The 26,987-nt window shown below is 40.8% G+C and overlaps 2 protein-coding genes across 4 annotated transcripts in view; both read left to right on the top strand.

Annotated features, from left to right (window-relative positions):
• Positions 1–18,612, top strand: part of LOC135273998 (small ribosomal subunit protein eS6-like) — a 75,997-nt gene extending 57,385 nt beyond the window's left edge. The window contains exon 8 of the mRNA XM_064374101.1: positions 17,213–18,612. Within this exon, the coding sequence (XP_064230171.1) occupies positions 17,213–17,322 (110 nt within the window). The 3' untranslated portion in view covers positions 17,323–18,612. The remainder of the gene's footprint in view (positions 1–17,212) is intronic.
• Positions 18,613–23,337: 4,725 nt separating this feature from the next.
• The window catches only part of PLCE1 (phospholipase C epsilon 1), a 341,927-nt gene continuing 338,277 nt past the window's right edge, over positions 23,338–26,987 (top strand). For all 3 annotated transcript variants that reach the window (XM_064374097.1, XM_064374096.1, XM_064374095.1), the window contains exon 1: positions 23,338–23,407. The gene's annotated coding sequence lies outside the window, so the exon portion shown is untranslated. The remainder of the gene's footprint in view (positions 23,408–26,987) is intronic.

Below are 26,987 nucleotides of genomic sequence, written 5' to 3'. Positions count from 1 at the left end.
GGTTTGTTGCACTGTAATACATAACTAAAACAAAAGGTACACTCAAAGAAGTGCAACCTCATCTATTTCACTTGGATATTGTTGCATAAAAAACCACCCCAAAACTTAGAGGTTTAAATCAATAATTTATTGTTACTATATCTCATAATTTAGTGGGTCAAGAATACAGTAAGAGTGCAGCAAGAAAGCCTTGACTCTGTTCTACAATGTCTGAGGCCGCAGCTGGGATTTTCTGAGTACTGGAGGCTAAAGAGCTGGGTGCTGTTTGGTATCTCTCTCTTTCTGTCTCTATATCATCACCCCTCAGTATCCATAGGGGATTGGTTCCAGGACCCTCATGGATATCGAAATCTGAGGATACTCAAATCACTGATGATATAAAATGTCATAGTGTACCAGCCTGGCCAACATGGTGAAACCCTGTCTCTACAAAAATACAAAAATTAGCAGGGTGTGGTAGTGCACACTTGTAATCCCAGCTACTTGGGAGGCTGAAACAGGAGAATCACTTGAACCTGGGAGGCAGAGGTTGCAGTAAGCTGAGATCGTGCCATTGCACTCCAGCTTGGGTGACAGAGCGAGACTTTGTCTCAAAAAAAGCAAACAAACAAGCAAAAATGGGCACAGTATTTGCATGTAACCTATGTGCATCCTTCCATATACTTTAAATCCTCTCTGTTACTTATAATACCTAACACTATGTAAATAGTTGTTATATCGTATTTTTTTATTTGTATGTTTTCTTATTTTATCATTACATTTTATTGTTTTTTTCCTCAAATATTTTCAATCCAAGGTTGGTTGAATCCACAGACAGGGAATAGCTTCTCCACACAACTATCTTAAGCTTCCTCCCAGCATGGCAACCTCAGCGTCATTGCTTTTTACATGATATTTCAAGGCTCCAAGAGTAAGTGTTCCAAGAAACAAGACGTAGAAGCTCATTTTTCTTAAGGCTCTAACCTGAAAACTGGCGGTGTCACTTCCGCTGTATTCTGTTGGTCAAAGTAGTCGCAGAATCTACCTATAAAAGGGCCAGGAACATAGACGTCATATTTTGATAGAAAGATGTCAAAGAATTTGCAGCCATCCTCAATCTGCTACACTGTCCTCCATCTCTTCTTTTTCATTTCATTCTCTCCTTCCTTACAGAGCACTTGAAAAAAAAATTAAAACCCACAAGTTTTGTTTCCCCTTTTCTCCCTATACAACAGATAGCATTATTTAACTATTCTCTTGTACACTGCTTTTTTCTAGACAGCTTTATTGAGATATTGTTGTCACACAGTGTACTGTGCATATAAAAATGTACAATTTGATAAAATTTTACCTTTGTATATATCCATGCATCACCAACAACATCAAGATAATGAATAGGTCCATCACCCCCAAAGGTTTCTCTTTGTAATCTTTCCCTCCTTACCCTTTCCACCCTCTCCCCAGGAAACCCTGATCTCCTTTCCATCACTATACATTAGTTTACACTTCCTAGAATTATATATTAATGCAATAACCCTGTACATACTGTTTTTATGGTGGTTCTTTTGGGAGGTCTTGCTTCTTAGACTCAGCATAATTATTTTGAGATGCAACCACATTGTTGCATGCATCACTAGCTTGTTCTTTTTCATTGCTGAGTAGTATTTCATTATATGGCTATATCTCAATTTGTTATCCAATCATCTGTTGGATTTGTTATCAAATCATCCTGTTGGAATTCAGGTTGTTTCCAGTTTGGAGTTTTTCTTATCTGCTATGGTAAAATACCAAAGCTGGGAAGCTTAAACAAAAGAAACTTATTTCTCATAGATCTGGAGGCTGAGAAGTTCAAGCTTAAGGTGCTGGCTGGCTGATTTTGCTTCTGGTGAGGACCCTTCTACTGGCTTGCACATAGCTGCCTTCTCACTGCATTTTCATGTCGGAGAGGGAGAGTTAGAGATAGAGATAGAGATGGATATAGAGATAGAGAGATAGAGATGAGAGAGAGAGAGACAGTCAGAGAGAGAGAGAGAAAGAGAGAGAGAGAGAGAGAGAGAGCATACACATGCTCTCATCTTTCCTCTTATAAAGAAACTAATCCCATTATGGAGACTTCATCCTCACAAACTCATGTAAACCTAATTACCTGCCAAAGGCTGCACCTGTTTACCATTACACTGGGGGTTAGGGGTTTAACATATGAATTTGGGGGATACATGGGCTTTTGGTTCATAAACAAGGTTATTAATAATAAAGGCTTGAGGGAGCTTGTTGTCCCTTGTGTCACGTGAGGACACCTAGAATGTCCGTTTATGAGGAAGAGGGCCCTCATCAGACATCATATCTGCGTGCATATTGATCTTGGACTTTCCAGCCACCTGAACTATGAGCAATAAATTCCTGTTGTTTATAAATTACCCAGTCTAAGGGATTTTGTTATGGCAGTCTGAATAGACTGAGACAATTGCTTTGGCTAACAGAGGTGGTAAGAAATGAACATCATCTCTGCAGCACACAACTGAGCCTCATTGTTGGTTTCCTCATGGCTCCTGAGTTTTAAAACCCATCACTGATCAATAAGTGCCCATGTATGGGTTATGTGGGTTATGTGAAGCCTACGTATGTATTTCTCAAGTGTCCATGGTGAGATTAGAAACTCATGGGTTAAGGGAAGTATCTAGTCAGAGTAGCAGCTCTGTGTTGGCTGACTTACCAAACTGTGTTTACTTAATATAGATGACTAATGAAAAACTTTAATGAACTATGGCAGCACCTTCAGCTGCTAATAGATCAGAGCATGACTGCTTTTCCAATAGTGAAATTATGCTCAAGAGTTCAGATCAAATTGCATTAACGGTTGCTTCCATGTACTCAATAAAAAGCAGAAGCATGAGTCACATTCCCATTTATAAAAGTAATACTTTTTTATACTGCAGAAATGTGTCTGGCTAGACCTCAAGATATGATTCCTTCTGGACGTACCATGGTCAAGGGTAGATCCTTGACTTTGAGGGGTCAGAGATTTAATGTGGTCAGTTGATCTGAACCTACCCAGGGGCAGAAGGAGGCTCCTGTCCTAATTGAGGGTATATGTGGCCCAAAGTAGAGGCCACATTGATATATCCCTGTGGGAGCCACAGTCTGAAGAGGATGTTGTGAGGTGTCGGACAGTTTAACTGACATGATACAATCAGCACCAGGGAGCTCAGGAGGAAGGTGGGTCATTGCAAAAATGAGACAATATAGTCGTTAATTCCAGTCAGCAACTTCCTAAGTTCAAATCCTGATTCTGTTACTTACTAGCTGGGGTAAATTACTTAATCTTTCTGTACCTACATTAAGTGAGTTAAAATGTATGAAGTACATAAAATAGTGTCTGGCACTTTGTGTTATTATATGATGGTAATTACTTAGCTAAGGGATGAACAAAGACAAGGTAAATCAGGACAGCTACCTTATCAGTTTGGGATCAGATTGGAAAAAAACTTGGTATTTTACAAAGGAAGGCCCAAGACTCCCTGGTTAAGGTCTGTCTGAAGTGGCCCCCTAATAACATCCACATGCTAACCTCCAGGACCTGTGACTATGTTACCCATGTTGCAAAAGGGACTTTGCATATCTGTTTAAGTTATAGATCTTGAGATGGGGAGATTATCCTAGATTGTCCAGGAATCCTGAAGCTCATCACAAGAGTCTTTATAAAGGGAGACAGGAGGGTCAAAGGAGGAACTGTTTCAACCAAAGCAAAGATCAGATTGACTGGGGCCATGAGCCAAGACATGCAGACAGCTTTGAGGCTGGAAAAGGCAAGGAAACATGCTCCCCTAGAGCCTCCTGAAAGAACCAGTCTGGCTGGTATCTTGACTTTAGCCTAATGAGATTGAACTTGGACTTTTAACCCCTAGAACTGTAAGATAATAAATTTAGCCACATTAATAAAGCCACTAAGTTTGTGGCAATTCGTTACATCAGCAATAGGAAACGAATACAGTCCTTGCAACTCAATGAGGTATCAGTACTTCTATTTTGCCTCTGTGGGGTGAGGGTGATAGTTCCTCATAACACAGAGTAAGGCTCCTAAATCACTCCAGCAAGCTCTATCTAAGCAGCGATCGTCATTCCTAGTGCATGTTTCTTGTCACTTCAGTCGCAAAGAATGATGCTTGTTTTACTTTATCCATTGATCGGATCATATAGTAAGAGACCTATATTAAGGAGCCATAGTCCAAAAATGTCACTGATTAAATTAAGAAAATTGTGTATTCATAGTATATTCAAGGGTGTTATTGTTTATGCAGTAGCTATGTTTAATGGAAAGAAAAGTATACATTGGTTGGGCAGGATGGCTCATGCTTGCAAATCCCAGCACTTTAGGAGGCTGAGGCAGGGCAAGCAGATCGCTTGAGGTCAGGAGTTCAAGACCAGCCTGGGCAACACAGGGAGACTCCCATCTCTACAAAAGTGTTTAAAAATTAGCCAGGTGTGCTGGCATATGCCTGTAGTCCCAGCTACTGGGGAGGCTGAGGTGAGAGGATCACTTGAACTGAGGAGGTTCAGGCTGCCGTGAGCTGTGATTGTGCCAGTGCCCTCCAGCCTAGCTAACAAAGAGACCCTGTCTCAAAACAAAAAAAAAGTGTAAATCAATGTTTGTGAAATAAGTCATTTTTCTGATACGTAAGTCATGTGTTTTTAAGGATTAGTGAAACTATTTAAAAAATCCTACAGCGAATCCTTTTGAAATGTTAGTAATAACATTCTTTCTCAATTTTCTAAATCAAGATTTTGATTTGTTTAATTGGGAGCAGACCTGTATTGTGCCGTATCTTTAAATGGTAGACTCAACTTATGATCTTTATTCATTCATGCATTCATTCTTTCAACTCCTCTTTGTGGAGATGATATTTAGTGCCAGCCTCTATCCTAGGAGCCAGGAAAACAGCATGATAATGAAAGGAGCCAGAGAATAAGCAAATTTGCAGGAAAATATGTCGGGCTGTTAAAAAGGCTATGAAGAAACTAAAATAGAGTGATGTGGTAAAACTGAAATAAGCTTTAAAAACTCATTACTGATTTCCTTGTGGTGATCCACACGTGGGAAGGTGTCTTGAGAAATGCCTTTCCACCTGTGAAACCCTTAGTGTAGCTCAAAGAGAGAATCTGGGTGGAGCTTAGAGTGTTTTCTCCCCCTGTAACTCTGAAGATTAACTTATTTATCCCTTCTAAGGTGAAAGAAGATAATGTGTTAAAAGACCCTCACACAGCAGACACACAGTAAATATTTATTTTTGTTATTCCTTGTTACTGCCCAGCCCTCTATGGTGTTCTCAGTTCACTGGGCAAGTGAAGTTACAAACACACAGCAATTAGTCTCACTTATCAGAGCAATGGTCTGCTCCAAGAATTCGTGTTTAGAAGGCAGAGGGTTGGAAAAGAACACTGAGAAGGGTTCCTTCCTCAGAGGAAGGCTGCTGCACACAGTCACCTGCCTGGCCCCAGGGTGTCTGCCTGGTATGTATGAACTGCTCGGCAGAAAAGGCATCTAGTGTCCCCCCAGCAAGGGAGACACTGTCCCATGACTGCGCAAGCCCATTAAGTCCCTTGTCTTCAAGTATGAATAGGAGCTTTCCATATATGAACTCACTGTTTGCTACCTTAGTCCTGAAGCCCCTTCTCCTGGCTGCTCACTCTTCCATTTTGGTTCTTGTCTTCAACTTTGTGATTGACCATCAGGACCACTTTTACAGCAATGGCCTTTGATCTTTCAGGAACAGGTCTCGTTCTCCACCCTAGCTGTGCTGCTGCCTCACAGCTCAGATAAATCCCAGCTCTGAGTTCATGTCAACCCTTCCAAAGCAGCTTTTTTTCCAGGGACTACTCATGTGAACAGCTTCCCAGCTTCCGAGCTTTCCCTATCCCATTTTATGAGCTTGAAAACTAAACATTCAAAGTGTTTCTCAGACAAATCAGCCAAAGGCAATATAGTAATAGAGGTTAACCATGCAAGTTCCAGAAAAACACAGCATAGCTTTGAAAATATCTTATACTTAGTAGCTATTCAAACTTGGGCAAATGACACCCTCTAAGACTCTACCTTTTCATCTGTAAATTGGGGCTAATGATTCGGTGGTTCAGTGAGGTGACGTCCAAGGCCTGGCACATAGTAACTAAATGTGAGCCACCACTGCTGCCTCTCCTGGTACTTCAGCTCAGGTTGACTCAATGCCATCATGGTGACCTTAAAGCATCTAAGGGTCCCTAGTTTTCCACCAGACTATAATGAAACATAAAACATAAAGCATGAACTTTACAAATCCTGATTATAAGAGTGGGATCCTCCTTCTTGAAAATCAAAATGGAAAAACGTAAGGTGGTGTGGTTCAGGTAAAAGACGATGCAGTGACTTTATGGAGGTCACTTATTTGGTAGATGGCAGAAATAGTCTGATCTGAGGCTTGATTGCAGAACACCCTGAGAAAATGTATAAAGAAGGTAGAGCATGGCTGAGTGAAAGAAGTGGAGAATAAGCCAGGAAAGATAAGAAGGGGCAGGGGTGGGGAGCCTTGAGAACAGCAAGTGGTGGAAGTGCTGGGCTATGGGTTCTAGAGACCTGTGGGCTAGGTGTGAATTCTCATTCCACATCATACTAAGTAAGGCAATGGCGTTCAAACTTTTTTGAACATGACACACAGTAAGAAAATTATTTTACATTGTGTCCCAGGACACATGCCCCCCCACACACACACATATGCACACACACCCCTGAATCAAAGGTGAATTAAACAGCTTTTACCCTAGCTATGTACACTAAACTGATCTCACGATCTACTAATGGGCTGTATCTCACAGGTGAATTAGATAATCTTGGAAAAAGTACTTCCTGGCTGGATGTGGTGGCTCATGCCTGTAATCCCAGCATTTTGGGAGGCCAACATGGGAGGATCTCTTGAGCTCAAGAGCTTGGGACCAGCCTGGGTGGCAACAGTGTGGGACCCCATCTCTACTAAAAATTTAAAAATGAGTCAGGCATGGTGGAGCATCTCTACCAAAAACAAAAACAAAAAAATTAGCCAGGCTTAGTCCCAGATATTTAGGAGGCTTAGGTGGGAGGGTCACTTGAGCTCAGGAGGTTGAGGCTGCAGTGAACTGTGATCACACCACTGCACTCCAGCCTGAGCCTCAGAGTAAGACCCTGTCTCAAAAAAGAAGAAAAAAAGAAAAACTACTTCCTATCTCTGAACTTTAGGTTCCTTATCTATGAAGAAGAGGTAATGCCAGTCTGATAGAGCCGAGGACTAAATGAAAGAGCACCTAAAGCACCTGACACAGAGCTTGACACATAGTGCATATTCAATACACACAGTTGGAAGTATTTTTGCCAGTTTATTGTTGGGGATGAAGAGAAGGATTTTGAACAGTCAAAGGTTCCTGGAAACTTTAAGTCTGGTGATCAGGAGACATTGTGCAGTGACATTAATTGGGTGAGAACACAGGATACGGCTAACTAGGGGACATTTTAAGGTTTTGTTCCATGGTTTCAGTTTTGCTTTTATTTTCAGACTATAAAAATTAATAATTAGCTCATTACGCAGTTTCGTTTCTGTATTTTTAATTGTTTGATGCCTTAATATGCAGAGGTTTTAATTATTTATGTATTTTAAACTTTAAAATTCTTTCTATTGCTTTTAGACTTGAAAAGCCCCTCCCCACAATTAGAAAAGTTAAATATTCACCTTCAGCTGGGCACAGTGGCTTATGCCTGTAATCCCAGCACTTTGGGAGGCTGAGGCGGGTAGATCACCTGAGGTCAGGAGTTCGAGACCAGCCTGACCAACATGGAGAAACCCCATCTCTACTAAAAATACAAAATTAGCCAGGTGTGGTGATGCATGCCTGTAATCCCAGCTACTTGGGAGGCTGAGGCAGGAGAATCACTTGAACCCGAGAGGTAGAGGTTGCAGTGAGCTGAGATCACACCATTGCCCTCCAGCCTGGGCAACAAGAGCAAAACTCTGGCTCAAATAAATAAATAAATAAATATTCACTTTCATTTTATTTTACTTTATTATGTTAATAATTTTGACATTCAGTTATTAATTCTTCTGAAATTTATTTAATGTAGATGTGCGTAAGGTGAAGTTCTTACTTGATATTTTTCCAAATAACTAGCCAATTTCCCAGTGGCATTGTTTAATAATCTATCCCTTTCCAATTGTGTTGTCCTATTTTATCATGCATTATATCCACATATATTATATATATCCAGTTCTGTGTGTGTTTGGATCATTTTAAAATCCAGCTTTTCGATTATTTTTTTCAGTTTATTCTTGTGATCATATCATAGGTTTTTTGTTTTTGTAGAATTGTGCAAATAGCAAAATACAGAAAGTAATGGACACTATGTACCTAACTCCCAGAATTAATAAATAATTAGCATATGTGCTTCAGATATTTTTAAATTAATAAACTTTATCTTTTAAAAAGTATAAAATAGAGTGGTCTTAGGTTTATAGCAAAATTGAGCAGAAGGTACAGAGGTTTCTCATAAACTGCCTGCCCCCAAACATGCATAACCTCCTTCACTATCAATATCCCCCATCACGGCTCTGGAGGCTAAGCAGGAGGATCACTTGAGCACAGGTGTTTGAGGCTGCAGTGACCTATGATAGGGCCACAGCAATACAGTGAGACCCCATCTCTAAAAAACAAAATACCCCCCACCAGAGTGGTACGCAATGAACCTATATTCATACATCATTATCACCCAAAGTCCATAGTTTACATTAGGGTTCACTCTTGGTGCTGTACATTCTATGGGTTTTGAGAAGTATATAATGACATGTATCCACTATTATAGTATCTTACAGAGTAGTTTCACTGCCCTAAAATCATCTGTGTTCTGCCTATCCACCCCTCCCTTGCCCCAAACCCCTGGCAATCACTGATCTTCTTGCTGTCTTCATAGTTTTGCCTTTTCCAGAATGGCATATGGTTTGGATCATACAGTATGTAGCCTTCCAGACTGGCTTCTTTCACTCAGTAATGTGCATTTAAGGTTCCACCATGTCTTTTCTTTTTTTTTTTTTTTTTTTTTTTTTTTGAGACGGAGTCTCGCTCTTGTTACCCAGGCTGGAGTGCCGCCATCTCGGCTCACCGCAACCTCCGCCTCCTGGGTTCAGGCAATTCTCCTGCCTCAGCCTCCTGAGTAGCTGGGATTACAGGCACGCGCCACCGTGCCCAGCTAATTTTTTTTTTGTATTAGTAGAGACGGGGTTTCACAATGTTGACCAGGATGGTCTCGATCTCTCGACCTCGTGATCCACCCACCTCGGCCTCCCAAAGTGCTGGGATTACAGGCTTGAGCCACCGCGCCCGGCCTCCACCATGTCTTTTCATGGCTTGATAGTTACTTTCTTTTTAGCACTGACTAATATTTCATCGTGTGAATATGCCACGGTATATTTATCCATTCACCTACTGAAGGACATCTTGGTTGCTTCCAAGTTTTGACAATTATGAATAAAGCTGCTATAAATATCTATAATTTATAATGGACATAATTTTTGATTTATTTGAACATAATTTTTGATGTATAAATATCTATGTGTGAGTTTTTATGTGGATATGATTTCAGGAAGCTCATGAGCACACATACCATTCATGTTTTGACACTTATATTTCATATGTATCCATGAACCAGATAAAATCTTATTTTGTTTTTAAGCCACGAGAGGCCAGGCACAGTGGCTCACACCTGTCATCCCAGTGCTTTGAGAGGCCAAGAAGGGAGGACTGTTTGAGCCTACAAGTTCAAGACCAGTCTGTGCAACATAGCGAGACCTGTCTTTACAAAAACTTTAAAAATTAGCTAGGTGTGGTGGTGCATGACCGTAGTCCTAGCTATTTGAGAGGTTGAGGCAGGAGGATCACTTGAGCCCAGGAGTTAGAAGCTGCAGTGAGCTATGCACTGCACTCCAGCCTGGGTGATAGAGAGAGATCCTGTCTCTAAAAATAATGTAATTAATTATCTAATTAATTAAAATGTATAGCAATGGCAATATACTGTGCCTATTATTCTGCAACTTTTCTTTTTCACTCAACATTATATTTTTGAAATATATCCATGTTAATACTTATACATCTAATTCATCTACCTAAAATGCAATTTTATTGTATTCTATCACATGAGTAAACAAAAACAAATATTAATTCATTTCTCAATAGATGGACAGTCAGGCTTGTTTCAGTCTGTTGGTTTTTGTTTTGGCAATTACCAACAAAGCCGCAAAGGACTTACAGTACATCTCTTTATGCATATATGTAGAAATTGAATACACAGAAGTGGAACTGGAGTTTGTAGTATAAGAATATCTTCAGCTTTACTAGATATTGCCTAACTGTTCTTCAAAGTGGTGTGCCAGTTTACACTCCCACCAACAGTATATTAATTCCCATATTTTCTAACTCTAGCATTTGTTCTCACCAGACTTGAAATTTTTTGGAGGGGCTAAGTAGATGATGTAAAAAGCCATCTCATTGAACAATTTTTAATTTGTAATTCCCAGAGTATAAATGAAGTTAAACATGCTTTCATATGTTTGTATAATTTGCCTATTTTCTATTTTTCCTACTTCAATTATTTAAGGATACTGATTATTTGTCTGTTATGCATGTTGCAACTTTCTTCTCTTGATTTTGGATTTTTTAAAAAACTTTCTTAATAATGCTTATGGTTATGCAGGTTATATGGTTAAAGCCAAATTTGCCAATTTTCTCTTATATTTTTGTCCAGAAGTTTTGAAGTTTTTATATTGGTAGAGTATGTCACTTTCCTTTATCCACTGTGCAAGAGTGGCTCTTGTATATCAGACCTCAAAGAAAACTAGACAGTTCTTTGGACACCCAGGAAAATGATCACATCATCTAAAAGAAGAAATAAATTAAGGTTGGCTTCAGAGCTCTCTCTCTCCCTCTCTTTTTTTTTTTTTTGAAACAGGGTCTCACTCTGTCACCCAGGCTGGAGTGCAGTGACACTATCATGGCTTACTGCAGCCTTGACTTTCTGGGTCAGGTAATTCTCCCCGCTCAGTCTCCTGAGTAGCTGGGACTATAGGCACGCACCACCACACCCTGCTAGTTTGTTGTTGTTGTTGTTGTTTGTTTGTTTGTATTTTTTGTAAAGACTGGGTTTCACCATGTGGCTCAGGCTCGTCTCAAACTCCTGGGCTCTAGTGATCTGCCCACCTCAGCCTCTCAAAGTGCTGGCATTACAGATGTGAGCCACCATGCCTGGCCCTCAGCTGGCTCTTAAATACATAGAGAAAGGATGCCAAATACACTGAAGCCTAAATAGGTATGGGAAGGTCCCTAGAGAGGAGACCCCAGCCTGCAAACCTCCCCCGAAGGAGGCAGGCTGCCAAAGTAAATGACACACCCTGAAGGAAAATCCTACTGTCCCATGTTGGAACAGCCTCAAGAAGTTTGTATAGCAGTTTGTTGGTGAAGGGGTGGGAAAACAAGAACTCACATACCTTGTCAGTGGAACTGTAATTTGTTACAACCCATGTTATAGTCAATCTGGCAGTAGTTTTTAAATTTAAAACTTCTAAAGAGTCTTGACCCGGAAGTTTGACTTTTAGAAATTTATCCCATAGAAATATTATTCATGTGTGAGTGAAAGTTACAGGTACAGGGCTATTTATTGCAACCTTTTTTGTAATAGGGAAAGGTTGGAAACAACTTAGATGTCTATTAACAAAGGGCTGGATAAGTAAATAATGGCATGGCTACATAACGGAGCACAACATATAACATAAAACATATAACATAACATGTAACATACAGGTGATCAACATGTTTTTAAAAGTGAGAAGGTACCAAATTCTTGAATATGCATGTAACCATCCTGAAAGGATACCCAAGTGGTTGTGTCTGGATCAGAGAAGTGAACAGTAAAGGACAATGAGGGAGAAACTCACTTTTTACATCTTTTGAATTTTTCTCATGTTCCTTGATCTACAAAGTGATTCTAATTGACTTACAGATTCCAAACAATCCCTATCAAAATCCCAGCTGCCTTTTTTGTTTTGTTTTGTTTTGTTTTTGTTTTTGTTTTTTGCAGAAACTGACAAACAGATCCTAAAATTCAGATGGAAATACAAGGGCCCCAGATTAGCCAAAATCATTTTGAAACAGAAGAACAAACTTGGAGGACTCACACTGCCAGTAGTAGCTATTAAATAACAAAATTTGTTTAAAAAAAAACAAAAATCAAATTAAAATTGTCTGTTTCATCTCTTTTAAAGATCAACAGTATAACATTTCTAGTGTTCTGATGTGATCTTTAACTCTCTACTGTAACTCTTGTTACGTTCACCTTCATTAGCATAAGGATGAAGAATAGGGACTCTGGAGTCAGAATGGCTGGGTTCTAGTACAACTGGTCACGAAATTTGGACCGACTAAATACTCCTTCTGTGCTTCAGTTTCCTATTGTGTAAATAGGGATTGTAACAGTATTTATTTCATAGGTTCGTTATGAGAATCAAATGAGTGAATTTATGTCAGGTACTTAGAAGGTGGCACCAAGTAACCTTTCAATAAATATAAACGTTATTACTATTCCTGCATTATGTATTTGTGTCTTCATTTCTTTTTTCTTAATTAGTGTGGCTAGAAGTTTGCTTCGTTTATCCATTTTTGTTTTAAATCCAGTTTTGGGTTTTTGTTTTCTATTTAAACAATTTATTTTACACAAATTATGTCCTCTTTGGTGTTTACCCTGTTGTTCTCTGACTAGTTTCTTGTATTGAATGCTTAAGCAATTCATTATAAACCTTTCTTCTTTTCTAATAAAGATATTTGAAAATTATAAAATTCCCTCCAGTATTGCTTCAGTTACAAGCATCATCTTTTGATAGGTAGTTTATTGTGTTTTTTAAAAATTGTCCTTGAGTTCTTAATATTTGAGTTTCTACATAATTTTTTTCTTTAACCTATGAATTATTTAGAAATGTGCTTTTTCTTTTCCAAGTTGCTCAAATCAGATTTCTTGATCGAAAACAACAAAAACCAACTCTAGTTAGCTTAAGTGGAAATGAACATATCATATCAGAATCAGTGGGAAGCCTGGAGAACCAGGTTCAGAAAATGTCTGAAAGCAAGAGAGGCAAGGTGACAGGCACAGTCACCTCAGAATGGGCTGCTGGCATTTCTCCACTGGACACTCACTGCCACCACATGGGCTCTTCCAGTGGACAGTCACTAGTGGTAATGAGATGTCACCTCTGTGCCCACCTTATTGTCCTTCTTTTATAACATTGTTTTAACTAATCATTTATTTTTTAAGTTTAAAAAATTTTTTCAGTCACATTTTTAAAAATGCTCAATATGGGAATTTGTTAACAAAAGCAAAAATAGAATTTCATTTTAATGAAATTCAGTGTAATCACCTTAGTTTCAGCAAACTAACTTGCATTTTCTGATGAGTTTTTAAAAATCCCATTGGGATTTTGTTGAATGTTAGATATTAATTTAATAGAAACTGGCATTTTTAATCTTTAGGTCTTTCCATGAAAGAATATTATATCTCTCCATATTTATTCAAATCTTCCTAATTTCTCCAAATTAATTATACACACACACACAAGTGTACATATCATCATGATTATTCCTAATTTCCATTTAAAATTTCTGTTGTACCATTGCTTATATGTTTCAGTGTTTGGGTTGAATCATCCCAATATATTGCTAAGTAGGTAGCAATGTTGTGTAGAAAAGCTGTTGATATTTGAATATTTATCTGTACTAGGCTCTCTACCAAGCTCTCCTTGATTCTGAGTAGTTTTTTTAGATAACTGTCTTGGATTACCTAGGTGCATAATCACATTTTCTGTATGTAATTATAATTTTATTTCCCCCCTTTTCAGGAGGTATATTTCTGTTTTCTGTTTTGTGTCTTACTATATTGAATAAAACATACAGACTATATTGAATAATAGTTATAATTGGGCATTTTTGTCTGTCATTAATTGTAATAGATTCGTCTCTAGCTCACCATTTGTATGCTGATGACTATTATTTGTAATTTTATCAAGAGCATGCACATCTATTATTTGTTTTCTAAAGGCTTTTAAAATCAGGAAGAAAGTGACATTTAATTTTATGAAATGTCTTTCAGTTATTTGATAATTTGATTTTTTGATTTATTGGTAATAATTCTTTTATTAATAAATTAGCTAATATTCAATTATCTTTAAAACATGTGATATATCTTAATTGATTAGAGTAGATGATTTTACAGTATGTTAATGAATTTGGCTTGATTATACTATAGGATTTTCATGTCTAGACTCATAAGTGATAAGGATTTATGGTAGTGTTTTTGTGCTATATTTGCTATAAATAAGTTCTGGAATCAGGTTTATGTCACTTCTTAAAAGAATTTTGAGCATCACACACTGGGGTCTGTTGGGGGGGCCAAGGGAGGGATAGCAGGGCGGGTGGGGAGGTCAGGGAGAGATAACATGGGGAGAAATGCCAGATGTAGGTGATGGGGGGATGGAGGCAGCAAACCACATTGCCATGTGTGTACCCATGCAACAATCCTGCATGATCTGCACATGTACCCCAGAACCTAAAGTACAATAAAAAATAAAATAAAATAATCACGTGCAACAGAATTGGGGAGCAGAAATATCAACTGAATTCCTGAATAACACCTTTGTTGCAGTTGTTTTCTCAGGTGCAAAGGGAAATTGTTTGTATCTACATCCAACTTATAGATATGTATTTGTAATATATATGTATGTAAATGTCGATATACTTATTTGTTTTTGAATGAACATTGTATGTAATATACATTCAAAGAAAGATGAGATTCATTTGTATATAAAAGTTTTTAGCTTATCTGGAAATAATTTGGTTTAATTGTACCATTCTTACAAATGTGTTGATTCATTCAAGTACATTAAACAAATGCTCTGGGTCAAGCAAAAAAATAAAAGAATTTTGAAATATATTTTTTTCCTTGGGAAAATATTTTATAAGCATTTTATGTCAATTGAAAGTGTGGAAGAACCAAGTGTAAAATTATTGGGCCCATGGGCAGCATTTCACAAAAGTTCTGTGCAATGCTTTATAAATTAGGGAATTTCTGAATTAAATGCAGTTAAATAATCACTTACTCTGGAACTTCTCATAGTTATGTCATTGTGCCTTATAAACCTCCAGCATATTCAAATTTATTTGGCCACAGAGTTCCTGTATATTGTCAAACTAGTATTGGGTGAAAATACTTCAGGTACAGCACACTAGAACTTTCTTTCGTGAGGATTCTTTGATAAATATTTCATTAGATCACGTCAGTACTCGTTACTGCCGTTTTGCTAGTATCTTGCATAATTTATGCCCTAAAAGTCACTCAGTAAATATTTAATTAATGAGTTAAATATTTCCATTTATTTCACTGATTATTGGGCCAGTCAGTGTTGCCAGTTGCAAGCAACAGAAACTAATTTAGGCTGGAAAGCAATTTCCCAGAGGAATTTGAGTAGCTTGGAGACAGGCTTCCAAGAACAATTCCTCAAGCCATGTCCTAGACACTGGAAGTGTATTTTAGCACTGTTGCCGGGAGCTCTTTCTTCTGGGAATGTATTTTGTACAGAGCCTCCTTCTTCTAATTGTTCACTTCTTTAAATATCTCTCTCTCTCTCTGTCTCTCTCTCAATGTATGTGTGTGTGTGTGTGTGTGTGTGTGTGTGTGTGTGTGTGTGTGTGTAGAAAGGCTGGGTGCAGTGGCTCATACCTATAATTGCAGCACTTTGGGAGGCCAAGGTGGGTGGATCACTTGAGGTCAGGAGTTTGAGACCAGCCTGGCCAACATGGTGAAACCCCATCTCTACTAAACAGAAATACAAAAACTTAGCAGCTGATGGCAGGCACCTGTAATCCCAGCTACTCAGGAGGCTGAGGCAGGAGAATTGCTTGAACCCGGGAGGCAGAGGTTGCGGTGAGTCAAGTCTGTGCTACTGCACTCCAGCCTGGGAAACAGAACAAGACTCTGTCTCAAAAAAAATGTGTGTGTGTGTGTTTGTGTGTGTGTGTGTGTGTGTGTGTGTGTGTGTGTGTGTGTGTAGAGAGAGAGGGGGAGAGAGAGAGAGAATATATTTGGGCTAAAAGTTTGAGGACTGCTACTGGGGAGCATAAACTCAAATTGCCCTGAATATACACTCTGATTAGCAGCAGTTACAAGTCAAAATTATTCAGTTCTGAATTTAAATCTTACACAGGTATGCCTGGCTGATGGTGCTGGGTGAACCATCACTGTCTTAGCTGCAAAGGAGGCTGGGCAAATGTAGTTCATGGCTAATAACTTGGGAAAACAAAATTGTAAAAAAATTCTTCAAACCCAGCAATAGCTTTCAAAAGAAAATACATATTTTTCTATTTCTTGGATCAATTGTGATAAAAATTCTCAGAATATCTATTCACCCAGATTTTAAAACTTCATTAGCTTAGACTTTATTTTAGCATTCTTTTATAGTTTAAAGTGTTACGTATCTATGCAGAATTCTCTTTTTCTTTGACAATTTTGCTAGTGTTCTTATTTTTGGTTGTACATTCTGGAAGTGTTACTCTTTTTTAATCCCTACACCACTCCCTATCCTCCTCCTTGCCCCTGCCAACAAAAAAAAAGCATTTTATGTTTTTCAAAGAACCAGCTCTTGGATTTATCTTCTAGTTGGTTAAGGCTTTTATCTTTACTATTTTTGTTTCATTTTTTCTTAGAATTGTTTTGGTGTTTTTAATTTAAATTTTCAGTTCATATATTCTTACTCTTTCTCGTTTAATAATACAAAATTTTAAGATGCACATTTGCTGTTGATTACTATTTGTCTATATTTTATTAATTTGAATTATGCAATATTTTCATTTTGTTATGTTTCAAAAAACCTCTAATTATAATTTGGGCTTCCTTTGGGATCCAATAATTATTTAAGAGAATGTGTGTTAATTGTTGAGCAGTTGATGCTTTTTGGTTTAAAATGGTTAGTATTAATTTCTAGTTTTCTTTCATTTTAGTCAGAGAATATGGCCTGTATATTTCCTGGAATGGTTTGAGATTTTCTGAACTCACTTTTGTAAATGTCCATGAAACTTGGAAGAGAGTTTGAATAGAAATAAGAGCTCTGAGGCAAGAGGTTCCCAGATTGACTGAGAACCTATCATTTTGCAGGTACCATTTTCCAGGCTGAGTTACAGTGTGCACTAGTCCTTGCCTCATGGAAGACACCACATGTTCTCAATATGGAACGGGGGCAAGGAGGTGGAATTCCTTTAGAATAATGCCAGAAATTGCCTGGAGAGAAAGCTAAGAGCTAGGACATTGGTAAGTCTTCAGTGAAGAGAGGAAGAAAGTGGAACATGCAAGTGTCATATGTTTTGAAAGCAGAAAGACTCCCTTGGGAAAGCCATGGGAAAAGTGGTGGTAGGGCAGCAGGAACCAGGCAGCCCTTCCTCTTTCTACTCTAGTAACTAGCTTTCCCTGTAGAAAAATAACATGGTGTTGGGGTTCAGCAAGGGGAACTCAGTGTGGAAGAAGCTATTTCAGATGTCCAGGGAAGGCTAGGGTAAGGAGGATGGCTCTAGAACCAGATTAAATTCAAATCTATATATCTCTGTAAACTTGGGCAAGTTACTTAACCTTTCTGAGCTTCTGATTTCCTTATCTTTAAAACAGAAATGATAAAAGTGTCTACTCATAGGTTTTTGTGAAGGTAAATACGATATATTGTACAAAACATTTAGCACAGTGCATCGTAAACCTCACCTTTAGCTATGAGGATTCTAATCATCCTCATATCTTCACTTTCTTCCTTTCCTGGTTTAATGTTATCGTCAATCATTATAAACAGTCCCTTGCATGTTTCCTATGCCCTTGACCCTTTCTTGCTTTGTTAACAATCCTACTTAAATCCAACTCTCCATTTTTCTTTTCCTGTACCTATGGAGCTAAACCTGGCTGAAGAAAAATGTACAGTCATTGTGACTGAGCTCGCTGTATGCTGGTGAGCATTTAATACCTGGCATTGTATTTCCCTCTTCCATTTGCTCTCTCACTTTCCTAGATGATTACTTCATACCTTTTCTCTTAAACTTTCTTCATGTCCTACCCCATTCTCAGTCTCACTTGATGACTTTGTTTACCATTTCATTGTGAAAATACAGGTAAGCAGAAGAAAACTTTCACGAGCTTCAACTAACTGTACCTACCTCCCAACATTCATTCCTGTTGTTCCAGTTATGAAAGCAATGTAAGGAACTATCCCAAAACAAAAGTTGTCTCCACTTCCATGAGATAGGTGCTCTAGCCACACAGTATTCGACCTCATTCTATTAGTTAAGCAGCTGCCCATATTTGAGAAGGGGAATTAGACTTTACCTGTTATCAGTGGCAAGGTTCTAGAAGAGGATGTGGGACTGGAAATATAGCTGTATCTACTTTAAAAAATATATATTCTGTCTTCTCTCGTTTCTTTAAATAAACTGTGCATTTTGGCCACTAAGAACAACACAAAACCTTGAAAACTACATCTAGAAAAGTCTCCATACTTGGGGACAAGAGTTCAAAACCAGCCTGGGCAACATAGCAAGACATCATCTCTACAAAAAAAAAAAAAAAAAAAAAGTTTTGTTTTCTTTTGTTTTTAATTAGCTAGGCATGGTTGTGCTTGCCTGTGGTCCTAGCTACTCAGGAGGCTGAGGAGGGAGGATCGCTTGAGCCCAGGAGCTCTAGGTTACAGTGAGCTATGATCACACTACTGCACTGTAGTCTGGGTGACAGAGCAAGACGCTATTTCGAAAAGAAAAAAAAGTTTCTAATGTCTATGCTTTGGAATTCCAGTGTAGCTAAAACTTTTCTTAAAAAATTGTGCTTTTCTTGTATACCTATGTAACAAACCTGCACATTCTGCATTTGTACCCCAGAACTTAAAGTATAATAAAAAAGTCCTTTTATAATTTCTCATTATGGCTCCTTGAAACAATTTGAGCTAGTCCCAACCTCTGCTGACAGCAACTCTGAACCAGGTATTACAATGAGATTCCTGAGTGTTTCAAGAAGAAAGAAACTTTCTGTCAAAAGACTGACAAGATTTTTGGAATATTCAAAGGAGTTTATGGCCTTTAAATACCATGAGTCTAAATGAAAATAAAGATCTGAGTTTTATTTTTTTAAGTAATAAACCTTTATATGTTCTAAGTGTCTCATATACACTGGCTCATTTAATCCTCACAATTACCCTGAGGGGTACTGTATTAGTCTGTTCTCACACTGCTAATAAAGGCATACCCAAGACTGGGTGATTGATAAAGAAAAAGAGACTTAATGGAATCACAGTTCCACGTGGCTGGGGAGGCCTCACAATCGTGGTAGAAAGCGAAGAGGAACAAAGTCACAGCTTACATGGCAGCAGTCAAGAGAGAGGACATGTGCAGGAAAACTCCACTTTATAAAACCATCAGATCTCGTGAGACTTATTCACTATCACGAGAACAGCACAGGAAAGGCCCGTCTGTCCTTATGATTCAATTACCTCCCACCAGGTTTCTTCCACAACATGTGGGAATGATGGGAGCTACAATTTGAGATTTGGATGGGGTCACAGCCAAACCATATCATGCAGGTGCAATTTACCTAGAGGAAAATAAGGCACAGAGAGGTAAGTAATCTGTCCGAGGGCTTACACCTGGGGGGGTGGATCTGAGCGTCCAACTCAAGTGGTCCCACACCAAAGTCTGTTCCCCTAACACCGGCTGTGCTGAGAGAGAATGTTTAGGATCATCTTTCCCTGCTTTACTTACTGTTCCCTGGGAACCCTCACTCCTAACCATATCAGACAGGTAGAGATACCTACTGCTTTAACAAGCCAGTTGTTTTTCATAACCCCAAACTGCCTTAGCACATCTAACTTCACGTACAAGGCAACTCTAGGAAGCGTGTTTTTGGCTCTCTGCTCACCGTCTGAACTCACTAGCCTGTTTGCAGACAGCTAGTAAGCCTGGTAGTTTGATGCAGTGACTTCAAAAGGGAGGAAATGACAACTGGAAACGCTAAGTGCTGGCTTGTTCCTTCACTCCTTCCTTGGCCTCTGTGCTACCCAGATGTCTGTTGGCAAATTCCTCTGCTTGATGATCAGCAGCTGTTTAACAAAGATCGATGCATTAGTCAATGGTGCCCATACTGACTACTCAGTTCCCAACCTAAGGGTTTGTTTATGAATGGGTTAACTGATGTCTGGCTTGTTGAGTGTGGCAAAGCGCCAATCCTTCTTCTGTAATATGTGCAGTAGAGGGTGTGGGGCCTCCTGTTGGCAGCCACCACCATGAAGTCAGAGACCACTGCCCCCACCGCCTTTCTGAAAATTACAGGATAGGGGAGGCAGAAAGAAAGAGGGGAGATGGTTCCATTTCTTAAAATAATTTTACTACTTAAATTCCCTAGTCTCAATGTTTATCACGTATTTAAATCAATTTCCATTGACTGGAAACCATTATGTAATGTAATAAGCTCAAAAGACATGTGCGCTTTCTTCTGAAATTTTGAACATAGATGCACTTTATTGAAATAAAGTCTCCACAACATTGGTTCTTGGGGCTGTTGTTGTCTATGCAGAATTGTCTTGTATAAAGAGATGCATAACTTAGTTTACTGAAGCTGAGTTTTCCATGGAAATTATCCAGTGCTCTCCCAATTCTCAGGCGCTTTATCTGACAGTCTTTTTTCCTCTAGATAATGGCTGGCAGCAGCCCACAGAGGGGAGGTTATATGGTGCACTTTTGAAAAAGTCTTGAATGGAGCCATTGTTCCCCTGAGATGGCCTGTGTGTTTCATTGAACAGAGAGCAGGGTGTAAAAAAGGCACCTTGTGTGCAACTGTTGGTGAGGTTGGGGAGTGAATTAAAATCTCCAGAAAGTCTGGGCAGTGCTGTTCAGAGGAGCAGTGAACCCGCTGGAAGTACTGTTAGCTCAGACATTCCAATGCGGTGAGGCAGCCTCGGGGACATGACTTCCCTCCAGTCTCAATTAGAGAGGGAACCACAGGGCGAGCAGAGGACACTGATCTGGACCTGCTCTCTTTGCAAAGATTTGAGGATGGCGCCCCTTTCTAGGGATGGGGCCACATTGATTACCACACTCGAATAACTTTCCTGCACAACAGACCTAGATTTGCCTTGCTTACTAATCATGCAGTGACTCATTTGGAGGATTCAGTGTTAACCGCTTGTGCATCTACCAGTTTGTAGCAATCTATTCCCACGTGCCAAATTTAAAAAAAAAGTCTTTGGGGGTGCCAGGTGATGGATGATGTTTGATATTATTTGATCATTAAATGAATTATAAAACCATAATATAATACTGTATATTAAATAAATGGCCTACCTTGTTTATTGTCAGTGATGCTACCTCTTTCCTCAGCCCTTTATTTACTTGTTCAGGATAGTGTAGCCTCAGGGATTGAGTAAATTACCACTTCTCATTATCCTAGTGCTAAAATCCCAAGATCTCAAAGAACAAAGAATTTCTTTAGGGCCCTCTGCAGAGACCTTTCTGAAACCAGCTCTCCGGGGAGGCAGTCATGTTAGTTTTCATTAAAGTCCTAGTCGTGAGAAAACAGCAAGACAGTTTAAGGACCAGGCTGGCAGATTTTTCTTAACAGAAGGATTCTTTGGGCCTCCTGTGCATTCTTGCTCCAATCTCTCCTGTGTTCTGGAGGCTCCAAGAAGGGGAGATCACTTTTAAGAGGGACCTGAAAGAAAGGGTCAAACTTGAGCAGGAGTTAAGTGTGTGGGAGGAGGTGGTGATGCTCCAGGTAGAAGGCTCAGACTAAGTTCAGGTACAGAGCTGGAGTGGGAGAGACATTCCGTTGGGTGGTCCTAATTAGCCAGGGCTTGCTGGGTTACTACAGCCATGGGGAGTTAGTTTGGAGGGCAATGGGGAGCCATTGAAGGTTTCTGCATAGATTGCTGGGTGCGGTGGCTCACGCCTGTAATCCCAGCACTTTGGGAGGCCGAGGCGGGTGTATCATGAGGTCAGGAAATCGAGACCATCCTGTCTAACACAGTGAAATCGCATCTCTTATTAAAAATAAAATAATTTTAAAAAGATTTCTGCATAAATTTGTAAAAGAGGAATAATAATATAGTGGTGGTTTGAAGGATTGATTTGCTCCAAGGGAGAGAGAGGACAGTGGGAGGTGATATGGGCCACAGGAGTGTGTCCTGATCGGATGTAGGATAAGAGGTCAGGCCTAGGGAAGGGTCTTCCACTAGAACAGGTAGAGGGAGGAGGCACAGGTTTAAGGGGAAAGGGAGGAGGAGGATGATTTGATTTTTCTCCAGATCCTTGGTTCTTCTAAGACTTATAAACACCGCTCCAGCAGCTAAGGAAGCTCTGTGCAGAGCCTGTGGTTCTAGCTGTGAAGACCTTCAGGTTTGCTTGAGCAATGAAAGAGTACTGGATTTGGAGTCCGCAGGCCTGGATGGCCACCATTACCGGCAAAAGGAGTATTTCCGGAGACTGGCACAACGCTGGGCACATTGATGGGGCTCAATGAATACGAATTAAATGAACGAGTGACAGAACGGATTCCAAACTTGGAGCTAACATCTACTCCAGAGACTTTGATCATGTCATTTATCTGCTGAGCCTCAGTTTCCCTATCTGACAAGCAGCGATGATCCCCTGGAGTAGCGTGAGAGTAAATTCCCGCCGCCTGAGGTGTGCAGAGTTCCCGCCCTTCTCGGAGCCAGGCGGCCAGTTAGCGCTGTCTCTGGCTCCCGCCGCAAAGAATGGCTCCTAGGGGCCAGAGCCAGGGGTCTGGGAAGGGGTCGCGCGGCCAGCAGCCAGCAGCCAGCACAGGGGCGGCCGCCGGGTCCTCGCTCCGCGCCCGCCTTCCCCGCGCAGCGGGAGCCGAGGGCGGGCCCGGCACAGGCCGCTCCCCCGGCCGCCCGGCAGCCCGCGGCGGCGCTAGCGGCCTCTCACCGGGGCGGGCGAGTTCTGGGAAAGCCCGGCCCAGGGCGGGGGCCCTGCTGCCGCCCGCGCAGCCGCCGCCGACCCGGCAGCGCGTACAGCTCGGCGGGCGCGGACTGGGGACCGCGCGGGTGCACACGGTAACGCTGGGCAACGCGGGCAACCCTGCGGGCGGCGGGCTCGCGCGGCGGGAGGGGCAGCGGCGGCGCGCCCGGGCTCTGCCTCCTGGGCTCTGCCTCCCGGGCACTTGCCTGGCTCCTGCGCGTTCCTGGACATCGGCTCTGCAGCTGACACACAGTAGCGGGGACACCCGACGCCGCCAGCGACAGGCGCGCGATCGGCGGGTCCTAGAGGGGCGCTGCGCTTGGGGACGCCGACGAGACTCGCCAGGAGCGAAGAGGTGAGGAGGCGACTCTGTAGCTCGGGTGCTGAGGACTGGAGAAGGGGAGGGATGGGCTGGTTCTCTCCCAAGGCAGTCTACCCGCCAAAGGGAGCAGCCCGACTCCGCGTACCTGGCGGATCAGAGACCTCGCCCTCCCAGGGGGACCCGAGGCGGGAGGTCCCCCGGGGCAAGCAGGCCGCCCTCGCAGGGGCTGGAGGACACCCTGCCAGTGCCTTCGCTCCAGAAGTCTACCTCAGGTCGCCCCTTCAGGTTGTGATTACAATGTGGAGGTGGCCAGTGCAAAGAAAAACATAAGCTCTTTTTGTGGCGGTACTTAGCAACAGTATTTCAAGGAAAGTGCTCAAGAGATTGTTCCTGGAGAGATCTGTGTACATCAAGTCCTAGAAAATACAATATTGGACCTGGTCCCTCTCTAACTGGTAACTAGAAGACTAACTAGCTTTTCCTTCAAGTCCTTTCATGCTACAGTAATAATTACACTAGAGCAAGAAGTCCTCTGTTGTGGCGAATGTTAGATGCACAGCGGTACATTTGTGGGAGCGTTTGCCCCCTTGCTCTGTATTTAAGCCGTGAGACAATTCAGCTGACTGAACCAATTATTAAGTGTGAGACTCATTTAGTGATTAATCAATGTCATTTTAAATAGCGAGTTCCCTGAATACATGTTAAGTAGGATTCACTTCTTCGAAAAGTTTTATTTGCACTAAGGTCAATTTCAGTTACATTATGCAAAAGTTGCCTATAGGTCATTTAGATCTCTGCAGGATTGGTGTGTTTTCATGTTTCTTATACCCTGCGTCTAGGTAGGGTGGGGTCACTGCCATAGAATGGGCACTACTGAGGCCAAGAATGCTGGACCCCACTAGGGAGAAGTTTTGAGAGCCTGACTTGGGAGGTGGAAGCAGGTGACCCCATAGATGCTTGAATAGGTGCCCAGTTGTCATTGAGGAGAGAAGTGGACTATCTCTAGGTTATTGTATGCATCTATGTCTTCATGAATACTTTTCTAAGAAGGTCTGATGATCTTGTCATCTAGACCATCTGGTGGCACATCCTCCCCTACATCCACCACTCTAAAGTCTAACCATCCTTCAAACTGTGTTTTGCTGGTGTTGGGAAGCTTTTCCTGATAACCCAGCCTGAAACAGCCAACCTCCCACTGCTGTGATTTCTGCAGCATTTTTTCTCCAGGGCCCTTTCTGCTCTCTACCTTCTGAGAGATTTATGTAGATGTCTCATTTTCTCTACTGAAGGCATTTGCTGTGGCTTTCATGGCACAATGCTTGCACCTAGAAGGCTCTCTAGAAATAATTGTGGGCCAGTATTAAATCTTAAGACTTTGGTTTTACAAAATAAATATCTACTTTGGAGAAAGAGATAATATAATTGAAAGGAGCTAGAGGAGTGTGTAATGTTTACCATTAATACGATCCTTTATTTATACCCCACAGGGGAAATTCCTTTTATACCCAGGAGCCATGTCTAATAATCATCTCTGGTTCATGCCTTGGGGCCAGGTAAGAGGTGAGATTGAACTGGAGGGACATTCTTCCAGTCCTCCTAGTAACATAAACTCCTGGGATGTGCTCCAAGTTTGACCTGTCATTAAACATTCCATACTCCAGTGGGTTAGAAGCTAGATTCCAATGAAGGTGGTGGGTTTTCTTTTTCTATTTACAACCATTCTTAGTCACATTCTTCTCTGGGCTTTTGTTGTATACTTTTAAAAAATTGATGTGCAATTTGTTACCTATAACTTTCTAAATGAATGAAAGAAGATTGAAAAAATACCATGCATGGTAGAAGTGTTTTCTAAAGTAGACAGCAGGGGATGTTTCCCATGCCTGGGCAAGAGGAGGGATTTGCACAGAGCGAGGCTGTGCTGCACATGTGTGTGTGTGTGCATTTTACACACCTGGCTGACAGGTGCCTATACAGGACAGTTGCTTTAGTCCTAACTCCTTCTCTCTCTGCTGGAACTACTCTGCGGTGGAACAACGACAAAATACTCAGAGCTTCTGGGTTCAGAAGGAGAAGCAGAGAAAAAGCCAAAAAAAGTAGAAGTGGCTAAGAGCGTGAATTTGTTTGCTGAAGTTGCTTTCCTTCCAACGTCCAGTGGAGATCTGTGGCATTGAGCAAGTAGGGGTTTGGTTGAGGGGAGGGAAGACAGGTGATTGGGAGCATGGTGCTTCTGGAGAAGGGCTGGGAAGTTCTTTTAGGGAAGCTTGTGATTTGGTTATATAAGGCCCAAAGAGGAGAGTTGGAGATGGAGGAGTAGGCAGTGAAGAAAGAGAGGAAGAAGATATCAAAGATGCATTTTGTTATAGGCCAACCACATGGCCTACAAAGGAGGGCAGAGCTCTCTCTAGCCTCATGTGTTCCTCTCTGCTCCCTGGATGCAGAATGCAGAGTTTTACTGAGGCTGTAATTCAGCTGTGTTATGGCTTAAATAGATTTTCATGGGCCAGATTGGGAACCAAGCCCTCGGAGGCTGCACTGTCCAATATGGTAGTCACTAGCCACCTATGGCTATTTACATTTGAATTGAAATTAGTTAAATGAAATTAACCAGCCGTGTTTCAAGTGCTTGATAGCTACATGCAGCTAGTGGCTACAGTATTGGACAGTGGAGATATAGAACATTTTCATCATTTCAGAAAATCCTTCCCTAGAGGATTGTTTCAAAGGGTAATACCTATTAATCTCCAAAGTGTACTGGTTTCCAAATGAAATTTAGTCATAACTTAAAAATTTCCAAATTTTACATGAAAATAATAGAAGTTGTTGTTGGTAAGACTATTGTGCTTACTACATGCCAGGCACCACTCCAAGCACTTTATATCAACTCATTTAATTTTTATATATTAGGCCATCAGTATGAGAGATCTTATCCCTTACCTGTATTTCCAAGATCAAAAAAGCTCTGAAAACTATGGTTTTCATAAATTTGGCTACAAAACTTGGTGTGAACTGACAAGAGGTTATGACAGTCTTTATTTTTCTCACTTGGTGAGAACTACTCATACATCTTTACTTCAGAAATTACGGGCGTGTTTTATTTGCTGCAGATCCCATTGGAGGTGTTATATAATAGATGGCATATGCACTTTTACCATTACAAAATCCATAAAGCTTCTGAATCACAGTTGGCTGCTCAGAATTTGGATTAGGGAGTGTGGACGTCCATGATTATGCCCATTTTGAAGATGGGAAAACGGAGGCAACAAAAGGTCAAGTGACTTGCATAAAGTCACAGCAAGGAAGTGCCAGCATCAGGAGCCAGTCAAAGTGGGCTGTCTCCAGAGTCTGTTCTCCTGACCACTGTGCTATCCCATATTAACCTCTGGGCTCATGACCCAAAACAAATGACCATCTTTTATTTATTTTATTTATTTATTTTTTATTGGTTAAGTGAAACCTAGCTTTAACTCAGCTCATTAGAAAGTTTCAGATAGGGCTGTGGCTTAACTGTTTAGCAGTTGAGGTTTTGAAATGCTGTGGATAGTTCAATCACCATAATAGGTGTGCTTAGCAATTGTTTAGCTTGCCCCTTTCCACCCTGTGACTGCCACACTTG

The sequence above is a fragment of the Aotus nancymaae genome, unplaced genomic scaffold (genome assembly GCF_030222135.1).
Source record: "Aotus nancymaae isolate 86718 unplaced genomic scaffold, 86718_ANA_hifiasm-v0.15.2.pri h1tg000010l, whole genome shotgun sequence".
Classification (NCBI taxonomy): domain Eukaryota; kingdom Metazoa; phylum Chordata; class Mammalia; order Primates; family Aotidae; genus Aotus; species Aotus nancymaae.
This window is presented reverse-complemented; position numbering and strand designations above follow the sequence as displayed.